Source organism: Sebastes fasciatus, chromosome 16, assembly GCF_043250625.1.
Source record: "Sebastes fasciatus isolate fSebFas1 chromosome 16, fSebFas1.pri, whole genome shotgun sequence".
NCBI classification, from domain to species: domain Eukaryota; kingdom Metazoa; phylum Chordata; class Actinopteri; order Perciformes; family Sebastidae; genus Sebastes; species Sebastes fasciatus.
In genome coordinates this window covers 8,645,808-8,663,534 of record NC_133810.1, presented here as the reverse complement: position 1 = coordinate 8,663,534, position 17,727 = coordinate 8,645,808, and the positions used below count along the sequence as shown (strand labels likewise).

The 17,727-nt window shown below is 42.6% G+C and overlaps 1 protein-coding gene across 11 annotated transcripts in view; it reads right to left on the bottom strand.

Moving 5' to 3' along the window:
• Window positions 1–17,727, bottom strand: part of rapgef6 (Rap guanine nucleotide exchange factor (GEF) 6) — a 164,159-nt gene that overhangs the window by 64,156 nt on the left and 82,276 nt on the right. Inside the window, exon 1 of one of the 11 annotated variants that reach the window (XM_074610899.1) lies at window positions 15,768–15,946. The exons of 9 other annotated variants lie outside the window; for them this stretch is intronic. In XM_074610899.1, coding sequence (XP_074467000.1) covers window positions 15,768–15,821 — 54 coding nt within the window. In that variant the 5' untranslated portion in view covers window positions 15,822–15,946. Of the gene's footprint in view, window positions 1–15,767; window positions 15,947–17,727 lie in introns of those variants that run through there. One more of the 11 variants, XM_074610900.1, reaches the window with a different exon arrangement.

Sequence of the window (17,727 nt, the reverse complement as noted above, 5' to 3'; positions counted from 1 at the left end):
AAAGCCCAAGATGATGTCCTTGAATGTCTTGCTTTGTTCACAACTCAAACGATATTTAGTTTACTCTCATAGAGGAGTAAAGAAACCAGAAATATTTACATTTAAGAGGCTAGAATTGGAACATTTTTACTTTTTTTTCCACAAAAAATGACTCAAATCAATTATTTGATTATCAAAATAGTTGGCGATTAATTTAATAGTTGACAACTAATTGATTAATTGTTGCAGCTCTAATTGCCAATATAATCATCTCGATCCTAGCAAGACGTCGTGAGAGGTGAGTTTTCACAACTTCTTAAATAGATGCTTCAAAAATAAAGGTGTTCATTAGGAGGTAACTTCCATAAAAAGCCTTCCCACTACGCATTTAAAGCATAATTACACATTAAACCAGGGAACCCGAGCTGTTAACATATGTCCTCACTCTTAACAGCTGTCATCATGTGTTGAGTTAGCTCTCGGAGCAGGTTGTTACACCAGAAACCACATCACAGACACAGTGCAGCTACAGTCTCACAACACAAACCCCCGATGGAACACTTAACCTGATGTCTGAATCTGATTTCCGCTGGTTTTCTCATTTCTCTGCTCTCCGAGTCGCTTTGCATCGTCTCTTTTCCGGCCGATCTCACCTCTTCGCTTTGATCGTCTTGGTAATTAACTCCGTCTGCAGCAGTCTAGCTCCATGTCCAATGGTTCGCTCTCTCATTACAGTTTCCCCGTCGCTACACCAGTCTGTCACCTTCATCCCCCTCTCAGTCTATTTTTTGGAACTGTTCCTGATTCTTGCATTTCTTTCCCGACCGGATCAAACCTCTATTTCTGTCCCTACATGCAATCCTGCATCAAAGGGAGTGAAAATGGGAGTGAAATGACTGCAAGAAGCCTCGTCAGACTAGCCAGGTGAGAACATTGGCGCTGCTGTCTGGAATCACACACACACATTTTGAAGCTCCAGATTTAGCCCTGTAGCGCTGCAGAAAGCTTTGATCAATCGAAGCCACTCTTGGCTCGGTCTAATGTCGTAAGAGGGGCACTGTGTCGGGAAACACACACATTCATGAGCTATACAGAGAAAAAATATGCTCAAATCATAACATGGCAAACTCAAGCCCAACAGCTGTCAGTGTGCTGACTTGACTATGACTTGCCCCAACTGCATGTGATTATCATAAAGTGGGCATTTCTGTAAAGGGGAGACTCGTGGGTACCCATAGAACCCGTTTTAATTCACATATCTTGAGGTCAGAGGTCAAGGGACCCCTTTGAAAATGGCCTTGCCAGGTATTCCTCGCCAAAATTTACACTAACTTTGGAGCGTTATTTAGCCTTCTTCCTGACAAACTAACATGACATGGTTGGTACCAATGGATTCCTTAGGTTTTGCGTTAACAAAATGAGTGGCGTTAAAACAAATTTACACATTATTATCATATTAACTTTGACAGTCCTATTCTTTAGATTAATCGATTAAGCATTTGGTCGATAAAATGTCAGAAAATAGTTCAGTTTAATATGATATAAAACAAAGAGAAGCTGGAAATCTCCATATTTGAGAGGTTGAAAACAGCATTTTCTGCCATTATAGCATGAAAAATGACTTTTTAATTGATCACAAAAATAGTGGGCGGTTATATTTCTGTCAACCAGCTATTGCAGCTCTAGAAAAATACATGAGTATACACACACAGTACACACTCACATATATGCGCAGGCATACCTGCAACAACACATCCAAAAATAAATACACAGCATAAAATCACGCCAACCTATACACACACACACAGATAGAGAATACTATACGTGAACTGCATGCATCTATGAGCTTCATTCAGTAAAAACACACACTGAGCTGACTGAATAGGCTCGGCACATTCACAGCCATGCTCAACTCTATTACTGGCGAGTCCGCACAGCACAGACGGCTGGATTAAGATACAGCGAAGGGAGACAGATGATGGAGACGGGGAGAAAATAGAGGGACCTGGAGTGAATATGACTGAGTGTGAGAGAGACGGAGAGAGTCTAAGAGGAGACAGGGAGGTAGGGAGGCAGCATATGATTGAGACTGGATTGAGTGTGTGTGTGTGTGGGGAAGACAGAGCAACGGTATAGGAGAAGAGGGGAAGAGCGTATAATAAAGATAGGACCGACAGCGAGAGGTGGAATGAGGGTGAAGTGAAAGGGAGGGAATAGATGAAGATAAAAAGTCTCAAATATTCTCTTAAGAATCCAATTCAACCTCAGTCCAGACTACCGTATCTCTGGCACCATGGCAGCGTGTGTGTGTGTGTGTGTGTGTGTGTGTGTGTGTGTGTGTGTGTGTGTGTGTGTGTGTGCCAGCTGGGGAGAGGGGCGATGTAATGAATTGAAGCTAGAATTGGAGGTGACAACTGCAAAGGCAGAGAAAGGGAAGGAGGGAGGGAGACAGAGGGAGTGGGTGGAGTCAACAGGGGACCACATGAGGAGATGAGGACTCAAATACTGTCAAGCAGAGAAGACTGCATGTGCATACACACTCACAATAATGCAAACACATGCACTCTTTCTCTGTCTGTCTCTCTCTCTCTCTTGGTGCTTCTCACAGTGCAGCTCTGTCTCCTACAAAATTACCTTCCCATACAACTAAACTGCGTTCTCAATTACGTTTAAGGGGAAACGTATTTTCTCCGGGATTATGGTTGCGGTTTTTAACAGTTTTGAACACGTGGTTAACGTTGTAAATTGAAATAAAACGAAAACTGCAACAAAACTACTTAGTTTGGTTTAGTAAAAAAGTCCAGAGTTTGTTTTTTTTGCTTGATATACTACGTCACCTGCTCTGCGAATCGCTCGTTGTACTACATCCCTCGCTGCCTGCCTATATTTAGCCTGGCTATAGACAGTGGTCTGGCAAGCTTCTATGTAGGATAAACTGACATTAGTTGGCAGTATTGTGACAGACGGGATGCTGAATGGCGCTGTCACCAACACTGCCCAAGGCCTGTGACTTTTGCCCCAGTTGTCTGCGAGTGATGAAGGAGGGAGATGCAGGAAGGAAGGATAAACAAAGGAAGTAAATAGAGATGAAAGGGAGTGCATATGTGTGGTGTTTCTCTGCCCTCATTTCATGTTCAATGAATCATCAACACATTCTTAAGTCCTGGACACATTACTGTATTACAGGGATTAACCCTCGAACAATGGACTGTGCATATGAGTGTATCATAGTGGAAAAGTCCACTATCCTGAATCATCCCCAAATCAGAATTGTTATTGTAACTCAAATATCTTACTGGAACTGGAACGGAGTGTGTATATTTCCACAGAAAATGATCATTCTTGAAATTAGTATGAGTGGGACAACGTTTTTATTATTTTTCCAAGTCCCGAGTAAGTCTCACGTCTTGGCTATGAAGCCCAGAGTAAAGTAAAGACTTAAACTTCTAGCTTCAAGCCCGAAACAAGTTATTATTTGTTGCCTTTGACTGCCGTTTTGAAGCCTCGAGTTACAAAACAAGTGAAGTCATAGTTTAATAAAAACCATGCAATTAATTTCACAATGAATTTCACGAGTATTAAAAGCGTAAAGTCCTCAACTCAATAATGAAATAACAACCCGGAACATTAAATACCGTCTCAGCCCCGTCTTCATCAGAATAAACTACGCCAGTGTGGATTTTGGTGGTGAGTAATGGCTTGAAATTGGCTGCACGCTCACTCATCCCACACGGTCTTTACCAGCCATTCAGTTTTCTGGTGGCTTACACAGTGAATAAGGTAATTAGCCCGGGTCAGCACCCCTGCAGAGTCAAGTGTTCTTCTCTGGAGGACTGAAGGTATTACAGCCGGGCTTTAGTGGAAATTCCTCCCAGTTGGCATCTAGAGAGAGGGTTATAGTGTGTGTGTGTGTGTCTCAGTGTGTGTGTGTGTGTGTGTTTGTGTGTGTGGCAGCAGGTAGCAGACGGTGCTGCCAAACAGTGTTTCTGAGAGGAATATTCAACCTGTCTCAGCCCGTCTGTCCTCCTCCTCTACTCGCTCTAACACCTGGTTGAGGACATTCTCAAGACCAACATAAAACAAGATATAGTCAATATCTTATTTTGTAAAACTCTACATTGTCTGATGGTCGTTGGACTGTCTGACGTGGCAAACTTAACCCATATGTTCTGCTATTTCAGTCTTTTCTTGCCCTCCATCTCCTCACTTTCTCCCACCCCCTCTATATTCTGCAACCCATCTTTTATCTTTCAGCTGTGGGAGGAGAAGAGTATGAATAAAACTTGATGCTATGATATGAAGGATCTATATGTGATTTTGATGGAGTTGATTTAATGTTAATTAATGGGATGTTACCATAGAAACAGAATAGGAGTAGAATGGACATTGAACTGTTCTCAATGGTCATTTGACTAGTACAAAAAGGTGATTGTTGTTATGGTGACAACACATGTTAGTGGGGCTAGATTTTACTCCTTTACTCTGTCTCTCTATGCTTCATAATGTTACTACTCCACTGCTTGTTTTCTGCAAAACCTCACCCTTATTTAAATCATAAGGTCCTAAAAGTTGTAAAAGGTACTTATAGCAGAATCCTGAGTCATTCCTCTTCCTCTGTTCATGTGAATGAGCCCCAGAAAAAGAGCTGGGAGGCGGAGTTAAAGGAAACGCTACTGCACTTGCTCTATGGGCCCAATGGATGCAGAAGATTGCTGGAAGATCCGGGCACTTTATCACTCGGCAATCAAGCCATTTTGGCTTCATGCACCACTGAACAACCTTCATAGGAATGAACGGGAGCTCGCCTCCAACGCTGTATACAGTTCTCTTTATAAATCCATGGCTATAACGGTCACAATGGCAACGGTACACATAAAAAATGCCCGGCGCTCTGACCATCCTGCTACATTGATTTGATTAGGAATGTCCGTTCTGCCACCCACATCTACAGACCTGGATGATGAATGTCTCCATCTGTTTGTAAACAGGATGAAATGCTGGTCCAATCAAAATGTGTGCACGTGGTGTTTTCTAAAGTGAAGGAGTGAACTTGATCGTACACACTATCAACTCCCTTTTGTTCTGTGTTTGTGTTTTACAGGAAGCTGTAAGGCGTCTCCGTCTGGGCCCCTGAGGAAGGTGGGCCACGGCCAGGTCTGCCGGATACAGGAGGGAAGGCTGAACACTCGGCTTTAACACTGACACGACTACTTGTGCATGCACACACACGCATGCGACACGCAGACACACACACCTTAGTAGCTCCTGGCTCCCCTCTGTTAACAGATGCTTCCTGCCCTGCAGCCGACGACTCACACTACTTCACACATACAAACACACACACACACATGTAAGGCACACACTGGCACCCCTACAGGTTGACCCAGAGGCCGGGGCGGAGGGGCGGCCCCACCCTTTGGTCCTCCTGTGGTGTTTCTTGTTAGTGTTGGATCCTGCTCCACTCTGTTGGCCCGCTCACCTCAGCGGCCCAGACGGAGCGCTCACTACAATTTCGGTACCAACGACAGGACAGGAAATTAACTTTGCTTCCTGAACTCCCAACGTTCATCAGACATTTTATTATTGTTCCTGACAAAAATTGTTCTTGACAACAAAGTGAAGTCAGTGCAACTGCTAGATGCGAGCCTGAACGAGTTGAACAAAGCAATTCTTTTCATTATGGTTTGAATGTATAATCATTTGGCTGCTTTTTGGTGTGAATGCTGAATGCTGCCGCCAAGATGTCTCAACGTGACAGTCTACAGATGTGCATTAAAAGGAATGTGTTAATGAATATACAGTGTGAAAATGTGAACGCAGAAATGTGGATATAAAAAAACGATTAACTTAAATACAAACCACAAGAATTGCTTTTCTCTTCACTGAAGAAAACATGCAAACAGCAAGTGTTTTTGTAGGGGTGTGATCATAATTGTTTGTTTTAGAGGTTGGTTGGTCACTTTAATATGTTCCAGTCATTCTGCATATTACAAAAAAAGACTAATTTATTAGCAAATTAATCCGGTTTAATGTTTTTGCAATGCCAAACCGACCGACAGACCTTCTTCTTGCCTGATAACCTTTGTTTTCACACCACACATTGTCTGCTTCCCCCACACGCTCTCTTTGTTTTTCGCTCTTTGTTTTTCGCTCTCTTTCTCAGAAAATTCGCAAACACCCACAGAGCAATCACCCTCCATCCCATCTTGTATTTATAAATGCCCTTGAAAATTATCCAGTAAAGGCTCTCTGGTTGTGCAGGCAGAGGAGGGGATGTGGATCAATATCAGTGAGATAATGGGAGCACGTGAAATTGGGGGGGTGGGGACTGTGGGTGGTTGAAATATCAGCACAGGGATGTGTGTGTGTGTGTGGACGGGTGGGGGTAGCAGCTCATATCTGACAGAGCTCTGGTAGGCGGAGCTTGCATTCATAAAGTGAGGGGGAGTAATTTATGTGTTTGTGCACATGTATTATATGCATGTGGGTAGTATGTTGTAAACGTTGCAGAGTGCCAGTATGTAGGCCTGTTTGTGTGTGTGTTTGCATTCGTGGGTGTTTAACTGCATCTGAGAGTGAGATGCCAGCAAGGTCATGGGTCACGTGAATGTGTGTGTGTGTGTGTGTGTGTGTGTGTGTGTGTTTGTGCACAAAGGCTAGAGTGCATCTCCACATGAGCAGCCTCACTTTCAGTCCATTTAGCCCAGTAATGTTGACCAGCTTGGGCATGTTAATGCACGGAGGCCCTGAGTGGGCTTTTCACTCTGAAATGTCGGCCTATCATAGCTAATGGACAGTAATTACACCATTCAGGACAAAACACTGGCTCTTTTATGCCACTGTACCCAGCGAAGCTATCGAATAGCACTGCTTTTTTATTTTCTTAGTTCGACATTAAAAGGTGAAGTGTGGTAAACTACTAAGCAAGTGCCTTTTCTATCAGCTGAGAATGGTCACCTGTGACCTTTGTCTACACCGTACCTAGTACTGGGATTGTTGCCATCATGAAATTTGATATGAGTATTGTAATAAGATATATTGAGATTTATTACCTTTTTTCAACTGCAAATTTATCTAATATGATACAGTTTTCACTCTGTTCATCTCAGAGTTTCCATTCACATATCTTGAGGTCAGAGGTCAAGGGACCCCCTTTTGAAAATGGCTATGCCAGTTTCTCCTCGCCAAAATTTAGTTCAACTTTGGAGCGTTATTTAGCGTTTTTCCCAAGAAGATAACATCATGCGGTTGATATCAATCGATTTCTTTGGTTTTCTAGTTTTATATGATAGCAGTATATTCACACTAGCTTTAACACGGAGCCTGCTACAACCTCTGAAAGACAGAACAGCGGCTGTCGGATTGTTAAGAGGTTAATAGTTTATTCAATAAAAAAAACAATACTTGACGTCCGTGTATCGATATAATATCGCCACGCAAAATATCGTGATACTACTCTTTTTGTCCCCCACCTCTACCATTTTCACATATAGCATAAGTATAGTTTTACGCTTGTGGTATTTGTGATGCCAAAGCCAGCAATAGTGTATGTTGTGTTGATGAGTTTTATTTTTTAAATGTCCAGATTTACAAAGGGACCTTACATACGAGATGCACATGGAAAAGAAAAGGAAGATTTCAGCAACAAGGCCTGTTTTTGTTTAGAAGGATTGAATAGTAATTTATGACTTATGGGAGGTGAGTTGGGCATGGCCCGGCCTAATGCAACCCATATCGATCTTTATCACCCCTACTTCCTGTGCATATGATATCCAAGACCTCCCTCGGCACGCTAAAAGCCCTCTCTCTCAAATGTTGCCTCTCGCTCTGATTCCCTCTCTCTGTTTTCTGTCTCGCACTCATTTACTCTCTCTCTCTTCTAGTGCTCTCATCTGGACGACCTCCCCTCCCCTCCTCCCCATCTCTCTGGGATCAAAGGCCACATTACCTTGACACCCTGTGTGATTTCTGTCAGTCCGTCAATCAGCCTGTCTGTGGTCTTGAGGTCGGAGTAAATCTGTCAAGGCCAATGTTAAGAGGGCTGTGGCATTATATCACCTGGCAAAGGTCGTCCTCTGAGTGCACAGAAATGGTTCGGTCAACATATTCAGGTACCAGGGGAGCCACGGTGCAACGATCTAATACTCTTTAATGGAGCCTGCCGTTTCTATCCGCTGATCTGATGACGCAGAGGATTACGGAACAAAGTGCATTTCATGATCGACAGCTACTCTTAGCTACAACCTGTTGACGCTGTAGATGCTGAAAACTGTGTTTTTTTTCTACTTTTCTCTCCTCATAAACCAGGATTTCTCTTCCTTTTGCTTATTGGACTTGTTTGTAACTTCTTGGTGACACAGGGGGCAATTACCACGAACGCATCGGCTTCTTGCAGTATTCAAATGTCACCTTCTTTGTTACGGTAGCTCATTTGAATGTCCCGGGTCTTGTTTTCGGTCTGCAATAGCCATGATACTGTATGGACCACTGGTTTTCTGAAACTCTTGTCTGCAAGTTATTGTTCCTCTCAAGAAAATGAGAGTAAAACATGTTTCCCAAGTGAAGAAAACAACATTTAAATACTTCAGATTTTGTCCGTATTTTAGAGATTGCACATGTGAAAAATCTGGATGGGAGGATTACTGTTTACTTAAACATTGATTACAAAATTAAAAAGCATATTTCAGTTATTTTTTATAGCTTAAAGCGGCCGGACCAAACTTAATAATCATTAGGATCTAACTGAAATCACATACTGTATATGTCACCATACAATCACTTCATTTAATCTTTGAATTGAAATCAGTTTGGTAATTACTTTTATGTCTTATCTTTATGTGACGTATGAACATGTACCTTGTTGAAAATCAGTGCAAAGCTTCGAGGCGCTCGGTTCCTAATCAGACCCGTTAAAGCTGCCTGGGCATGAAGCCACAACACTTAGAAAAAGGGTCAATAGACTGTACTGAAGAATAATTAATCTCCTTACTCCACTCAATAGATGTTCAGCAGTTTAATGTAGCTATCTATCCTATCTGATCTGATGATGAATGGTAGGCTAGGAACTGTAGCTCGAATCAAATATAGCATCTAGCTGTTTCAACAGAAGTCTGATGACATTGAGCAGAAGAGCAGTAAAGTCTACTTTTGAATGTTTTCCCTCATTTAAATCTAGTTTTCACCCTATAAAAGCACTCAAAACCAACCATTAACTTAACTGGCTCTGTCTGGTATGATTATATACTGTGTTTTCCTGTTATTGTTTGTAGATGTGTCCATGTTTCCACAGATGCAGCGGGCGGAATAAGAGTGGAACTTGTTTGGTTATGCCAGACGTTTTGTTCGTCTACCTGTCGATCTGTCTGAGCTGCCTTGCCTTGCCCTTCCAGCCTTGGCACTGGATCCATCATCCCAATGTAGCTCTCGGCTACCAACACCTCCAGAGCCCCATTGCTATTCAACGCAGCGTGGAGGCAACACAAACTGATTATGCCGATGTTCAGGAAGGCCCATTGATTGCTGAGGGAAGCAAAGGCAGAAGCCTGGGTCAACCTGAGTCTGGACCTGCTGCACTCTGCCAGGGACGGCTGCAGCCGAGAGGGGGGAATTAGTTTCAATCTCAGGTACGTGCTTGTGTTGAGCAATAATCCTTCGATCAGAATCTGGTTCTGGTAAGAAATGACTGATGGTCAGAGCAAATATGAAGCGAGAAAGAAATGAAATTATGAATCATATAAAAGTCTTTCAACTCAGCAACAAAGACAGAAAAAGTCAGCTTGACCGGACAACGCTGTGGTAGCGACCTGTCAATCACATGGTTGCTGCTTTATGGTCTATTTGACTCTAAATGGGACCATCATTTACTAAATGAACATCGTGCTGTATTGAAGAAGACTTGAAACTAGCGATTGAGACCATAAACTCATGTTTACAATGTTTACTGAGGTAATAAATCAAGTGAGAAGTAGGCTCATTTTCTCATAGACTTCTATACAATCAGACTTCTTTTAGCAACCAGAGGAGTCGCCCCCTGCTGGCTGTTAGAAAGAATGCAAGTTTAAGGCACTTCAGCATTGGCTTCACTTTTCAGACCCCGGAGATGCCCACTGGTAGCAACCTGCAGTCCTTTTAAAGCAACGGATAAATACCGACTATGATCTTCCGCAAATTAGGTCCATACACTTTTTGTTCCACAAGTCTCAATATTCAATTTGACCTCTTCATCTGTATCTTGGAGGCAAAGTTGATTTCATTTGCTTAAAGAAAAGTACAAGTAAATACACTCAAAATCAGATAGACTGTCATTTGGTGGCTGACCTCGACCAAAGAAATTCTTAGTAACTAACACTAAAAGTGTTAGTGAAAAGTAAAGTAAAGTTTTTGTTGACAAATGGATTAGTTGATTAAATCGCCATATCTGTAAAACTGAGTTTATCCACAAAGAATCACACAAAAGCACCACTTTAAATCTTGTGTTTACCAGAGATGTGCTCATAAGTTTCTTGGAAATAGGCCATCCAGCATGAAAAAGAATAAAAAATTATGAATCGACTAAAGAAATCTTCGTCAACTAAAACCAAATCAACAGAATAGTCGACTAATGGACTAACAGGAGGCAGACCTAGCTGCCACCATCATGCAAAGTCGCCACCTTTAAACCAACTTTTTGATGCAATTTCAAGTTCATAGTTCTACCACACTACAGAGACAGGAGTGAAAAGGCATCTGGAAGGGTAATAAGTAATGGGTGCCATTTGGGTGCATAAACAGAGAGCAAAGGTTGGTCATGTGAGGATACAGATGGTTTTAGAAGGAGTTGGTGTGATTTATAAGACAGGAAGCAGCAGATGAGTGAGGATACAGCCCAGCAGGGCAGCAACAACAGCAGCAGCAGCATCGGGCTGGCAACAACAACAACAGGCCCCATTATTGATGTTTAAATAATAGATGGGGAAGGAGAGAGGGTGAGGGAGACGAAGAGATGAACAAGTAGTAGAGGATGGACGAGTCCCGCACTAAAAACAGATGAGAAAGGAAGGAAAAAGGGGGAACAGGAAGACAGCAGGAAGTCCTCGCTAAAAACAGAAGGAATAGAGAGACAAAGAAAGAGTGAGAGAAAACTTGAAAACAAAGAGGATGCTCAGAAAACAGGTCTCATGTAGGCAGCAGAGAAGGTCAGAGAGTTCGGCGGCGGAACATTTTGACAAGTCTTCCAGCAGCGGGAGGACGAGGACTGAGGTTGTGTTCCCTCGGGATGAGCCGGACGTGATTTAAAGGGACAGTTCGCCCATAAAACGCAACACAATAAAAGATGTTGAAAGCCTCTTAAAGACAGCAGCTTTCTTAAGAGACTATTCTAAGCAGACGTCTCTTTTCAAGTTCTGTGTTGTTTACTGGAGATGCAAATAAATCTAGGCCTCAGAACCGCTCTGTGCGTCAGAAAAAGAAAAGGCCCCACAGGGCAGCTCCACTGGCCTACATTACACCGTCTGTCATCTGATGCCAAACTCCTATCCACGCGGTCAATAACTATACCCTCTGACGTCATGACGTGCAATTTGGTAAAGAGCAAACAGTGGTAATGAACAAAAAGTGCCTAAATGGCTAAATAAGCTGTTTGCTTTCCATAGCAGTTGAGCCAAGAGGGTTATTCTCCAAGTCTGTAGTAAACAAGGCAGTAGAGAAGACCATAAAAGCCTGTTGGCAGCAGCAGATTCCCAGTAGAGAAGTAAAACTAAGTGATTCGCATGAATCAAACAACGGGCTGCTCACTGATCTCTTACATCTCCTGTAGTCCACTAGTTTAGTTGTCAAACCCAGATTGCATTCAGGCTAATTTACCCTCTGACTGGTTGGGAATGTATAGAATGCAACGCTGCACATACACTGGTGGTTTATGGTGAATCTTTCAAGATGAATCCCTGCAGTGAAGTGAATATCACCAATGTGCAGGCCAGCCAAAACTATCAAAAGACACTTCTAGAGCAAATAATTGGCTGCCATTCAGAGCAGGCGGAATAAAAACCACAGCTTCAGAAGCTTTCTCTCACTCACTGATGTACTTTTCTTTCTTTTTCTCCACCCTCTAATTTCAAATTTCACTGCGGGATGGCTCTTCATCTTTCCTCATCCCTCTCCATCCCAGAATGTCTTCACAAAATCTTTTCAGTGAGTTGAAATCCCCTCGCAAGAGACCACCCTCTTCCATACTCTTGTCCTCCACTTTGCTTCCCCTTCCCTCCCAACCTGAACTGCAGTGTTTTTAATTGCTACTGTACCTCCAGACAGAGCACACGTCGCCTAATGGGAGGAAACGGGAAACGTAATTAACCTTTGCAAAAGGTGGGCTCATCACAGACGCCGACCAATTAACTGTGGACTTCAAACAGGGCGAGCTGGATGAAACCCTCAGTGGCTCTAAACTGAGGATAAATTAGCTTCACTCTTGCACCATAGATAGGCCAGTAATAACACACAGATACAACAGTTCAAGTTTAAATAAGTGCAAAAACAACAATGAAATAAAAAAAAAAGCGTCTAAGGTGCTCTTAACTTTTGGTTGGACACAAAATTGGAGCTTAAGCATTTAACTAACGCCTAACTTTTGACTAAAACCCCCCAATCTTTGGACAATCCAAGCTGACAAATGAGGTCAACTGCTCTGAAACGTTGGACTGGAAATAACCTGCAACAGTTGCGGTGAGGATGTTCAGTTGATTAATCAGCCAGTATTAGTACTGTTTATGGCAGCTCATAAATGACGGTGCGAAAACGGTCTGATAAGTCTGAGGTCATTTAAGGCGCTTTCACAAGCCATAGTCCGTTTGGCTAGTCTGAATCAGAGTGAAATTGATACTTTTGGTTCGTTTTCTATTTAGTCTGGTTTGGTTGCATAAGTTAAAGTGGACCAAAAAAAAAAATTATTTGCTGAGGAGAGCGAAGGAGCGAATTTATCTTTTTTGTCTCTAGAGCTGCCACATCTATGCAGGTAATTGTGAACTTTGATATTTTGCTGTCTTTTTCACTTTGACTGGTTGTTTTGGTCAGCTCCAGAGAATGATTACTGCATTCACAACCGCCCAAACAGACAATGTACAAACCAAACACCGGCTCTAGAGAGGATCTTTCACTTTTTTAAGTCACCTGAAGGCCACCGCAGTTCTCCGACACGCATGTGAAATTGCGGTAACGTGAGCTGAAGAGTGCAAAACCGTAGTACCACCAGTCCCCGTCTGACTTCCGTTGCTCCTAAAGAAATGTTATTATGGTAAGGATGGCCTCTGAGCGAGGCGAACGGCGTTACCACGGTTTTGCACTCGGCAGCTCACATTTGCAGTCTTTGAAAGGGAGGAGTGAGATTAGGGGTCCTCAATTGGTTGCAATCTGCAACCACTAGATGCTGCCAAATCCTACACACTGTAGCTTTAATAAAAAAAATAATCTGCAGATGAATTGATAGTGAAAATAATCATTGCAGCCCTATTGCATGTCGTGCTCAGTACATATCTTGGTCTCAATACTTAATTTTCTTGAATTTATGGTATCCTCCAAAATGTCTGTTTATCTTAATAAAATCAGACAATATAACATTAGAAGATTTTAAACTCAAATATCAACATTGCTTTTGGATTTACAAGGTTTTCCCTCGGCAGCAGTGACATTGGACGCGTTGCCAGTAGTCAGAGATTTATGCATAATTTGGATCACACGAGAGACGGAGAGCAATAAAGACGAGTAATAAGGTATTTAAGACCATGTTCTGTGACTGCGTGTGCTTTAGGTTTAATGTGTTATATTAGACTGAACATCTTCTCACTTTATCCCCTTTCATCTCCAGGGACCTAATTATTACTGATCCTACTGAAAGCACACACACACACACACGCTCACACTCACACACATAATGAAGACAAACATCTCTGAGGCTTTCAGCACCCAGACAGGAGCTCCCAGAGAGACAGACGCATAGGGATCTATGCGACAGTCAGGACGACCAGTGAGCCGTAGAGCAGTGGGGGGTCCTGGCATGTTAGTTTGAATATTAAAAAATAAAACCAACAACAAGAATCCATAAAAGACAAATTTGATGCACTGTAGTTGCTTCCATTGCATCATCAAGAAGTTCACCAGCGGCTAAAACTAAGACATCAAACTGTTAATTACACACATCATTACCAGCCTACTGCTGACTACTGGGAGCCAGTAGACAGATTAGACTGATCAGATGGATTACATGTATAAGATGACAGATACAATGGAAAAACAAAGAATTATTAAGAATGGTTTGTCGCCATGGTTACAACAGGACTTTACTGCACAGAATGGGGACTTCTAGGCCTGCAGAAATGACCAATTATATCACTAGATTACGTTTTAATGATTATTAATTATCGTCCTTAGTCTCAAATGGCATCTCGTATATATTATCGGTTCAATTGTGAGCATTCAAATTACTACTATTATTACTCTATATAGACTTATAAGTAGGGATGTCAATCGATTAAAATATCTAATCGTGATTAATCGCAAATAAATCACACATTTTTTTTTAATCTGTTCAAAATGTACCTTAAAGGGAGATCTTATCAACATGGGAGTGGGCAAATATGCTGCTTTATGCAAATGTTTGGATATATTTATTATTGGAAATCAATTAACAATGCAAAACAATGACAAATATTGTGCAGAAACCCTCACAGGTACTGCATTTAGCATAGAAAATATGCACAAATCAACATGGCAAACTGCAGCTCAACAGGCAACAACAGCTGTCAGTGTGTCAGTGTGCTGACTTGACTATGACTTGCCCCAAACTGCATGTGATTATCATAAAGTGGACATGTCTGTAAAGGGGAGACTCGTGGGTACCCATAGAACCCATTTACATTCACATATCTTGAGGTCAAAGGTCAAGGGACCCCTTTGAAAATGGCCATGCCAGTTTTTCCTCACCAAAATGTAGCGTAAATTTGGAGCGTTATTTAGCTTCCATCGCGACAAGCTGGTATGCTTGGTACCAATGGATTCCTTAAGTTTTTTAGTTTCATATGATACCAGTATCTTCACTCTAGCTTTAACACTGAGTCCGCTACAACCACAAAATTGCAAGTTGAGTCAAAGAAATTAGTGGCGTTAAAATGAATTTGCATTAACACGTTAATTATCGCGTTAACTTTGACACAAAGTATTTCAAAATATAATCTACAGCCAAACATTTTTGGAAACCCTCAAATCAGTTTGTCTTTTGGAGAGTAAGGAGTGCTGCAAGGAATAATAAAACATGGTGCAAAGACAGAAGAAAACCCATCTTCATTACATCAAAGCACTTCAGTGACCACGCAGTGCAATGTTTTACCTTCTCAGGTTACCACACACTGCACAAACATGAGGAAGCAGGATATATAGGGCTCTTTGTCACACATAAATAGTTAAAAGCTTGTCTGTTGAGTCAATGGACACATCCAGTCTATATACTGTGCAGGTGATTCTTGTGGTTTTTTAAATTCATCCCCCCCTACAGTGAAGAGATGGGAGGCTTGGCATGTTACCAGCCTTTGTGGATATCAGTATTTTTCAGGATACAACTGTTAAAATTCAAATTAAAGGAAGAAAGAAAGCATGAATGCATTTCTAAATAGACAATAAATATTCGTCATATGCATATAAATCAATCTCTCATCCCCACCCTATCTCTCCTTCTCAGTAACACACACACACACACACACAGGCAGCAGCAGCATCCTAAGCCAGAGGCACTGGCCAGAAAAAGGGATTACGACATCGCTTACTTTGGAGGACCACGGCTGCAAGCAGTTGGCATAGCAACGGACCAGGAAAGCCATTTCCACAGAAGGGAGGGTGCCAGCGAGGGGAAGTTTCCCCTCGTTCACCAAGAGATGAAGAAAAAAAAGAAAAGAATAAGTAAAAGAGGAGGGCAAGGGGGGCTGACGCCGATCTCTTTGCTGCAAGAGGCGTATTGTCCAGGGGGAGATTTTTTTTAAATCCTCCGTGTAATAAAAAGGACGAAGATGGGCTGTCAGATGTCGCTGTAGAGGGAGACTCAAAGTCAAGGCAGATCCATTTATACGTCAAGCTTTCTCTCTTCTGCTAACGCATTCAAAGGAACTGCAACAGAGAAGCTTAAAACACTCCCAAAAAAATGGAAATCTGCAGAACATTCAAAACTGATCCCAGAGCTGGAGGCGGCGTGGTCAAAGATGAAGCCAACTTAACATCCAAATTCAGTCGATTTTTCTGTTGAAAGTTAAATGTAGAAACTCATTTTTGTCACTTTCCTTTCTTTAAAGAAGCAGAGGTTCCTCTCCTCAGTGGATGAGCCAGTGCTGGATAGAAAGAGGGGTTTGTCTTTGCATCTGCAGCCCCCTGGGAAGAAGCCTCTTGCCTGGCTTAAAGTCCTCCAAACAGTGCCCTCTCACCTCCCAAAAGCCTGGATCATCTGCCTGCAGCTTTCCTCGCACTCCTCATTCAACGTCTATCAAACTCCTTTTGTCTCTGCCTCTTTGCAACTCTTTATCTCTCTACAGAGCTCCAGCGGTGCATGTGCGTGCCCAGCGGTGCAGCTCCGTGGCAGGGGCCAGTGATCCCGCTCCCTTAACCCAGTTTACAAGCTTCTCCTCCCTGGTTAGCGCTTACACCTCACGCCAGCGTTCTTCCTCTCCCTCCCGCCCCTCGGAGAGAAGCCACCGCGGATAGGATGCTGCGCTGTGGAGAGGCCAGCTGCTAATGGGAAAACGGAGGAGAGAGTGAGAGCGAGGGAGGAGGGAGAAGGGAGGAGAATCCAGCTGAAAAAGAATGACATCACCTGTGCAGCGAGCGGAGAGAGAGAGAGAGAGAGAGACATGGAGGGGATGGGAGGTGGCGTGGATGACGCGAGATCAAGCAGAGGGAAACTGCATTAGATGGATTGGCTGCTGAGCAGATGTGGACGAGAGAAAGAGAGAGATGGACAGCGACAGAGATAGAGAGGAAAAAGAGAGAGCATCTTTATTGATCTGCTGGTAACATAAAGCTGAGTGTATTGAGGCAACCCCCTCCTCTTTGTAAGCGTGCCGCATAAATTACAAAAAAACGGGGGGGATGCATAAATCACGGAGCCCCTATCTGATACAAAGACAGGCGCTGGTGGTATTTTGGTGAATGTGAACAGGCGACACAATAGCGACAGGCGATAATGGGTTCCCCCCCCCCGTCGAAAAGCACCCGTCTGGAGGATTTGCGACACAGTAGAGAGGATTTGACGTTAAAAGAGACAATCACAGATAAATCACTCCATTACAGTACATCGTTGCAAAACACTGAGGTAATAAAGGCATTAAGGTGCAGGGGTAAAGTATTAGAAGCAGAACTGGTTCTGACAGCAACACATAATTACTTTAAAACCACTTTCAGCATCAGATGTGGGATACCAACAAAGAAAGTTAGACCGACAGACTTGCAATCTCCCGAACCAAACTGCCCAACCCCAGTAAGCATTGCTTTGGTGATTTGAAAGCCGAAAGACGACTAGAAGACTAAGCGAAAGCCAAGCTAAATACGCTGAAAAGTTAAAGTTTGTATATGAAACAGGTACTGATTACACGTTGAAATATAGTGCAAATAGAAATGCAGTTGAAACAAGTCTTACATTTAAATCGTGCCAACTAAAAGTATTCACCAAATTACTGAATCAATTCTTAATGGGAACCACAACCCCTTTAATGAGGGCAAATGAAGCAGAAACTCAGCAGG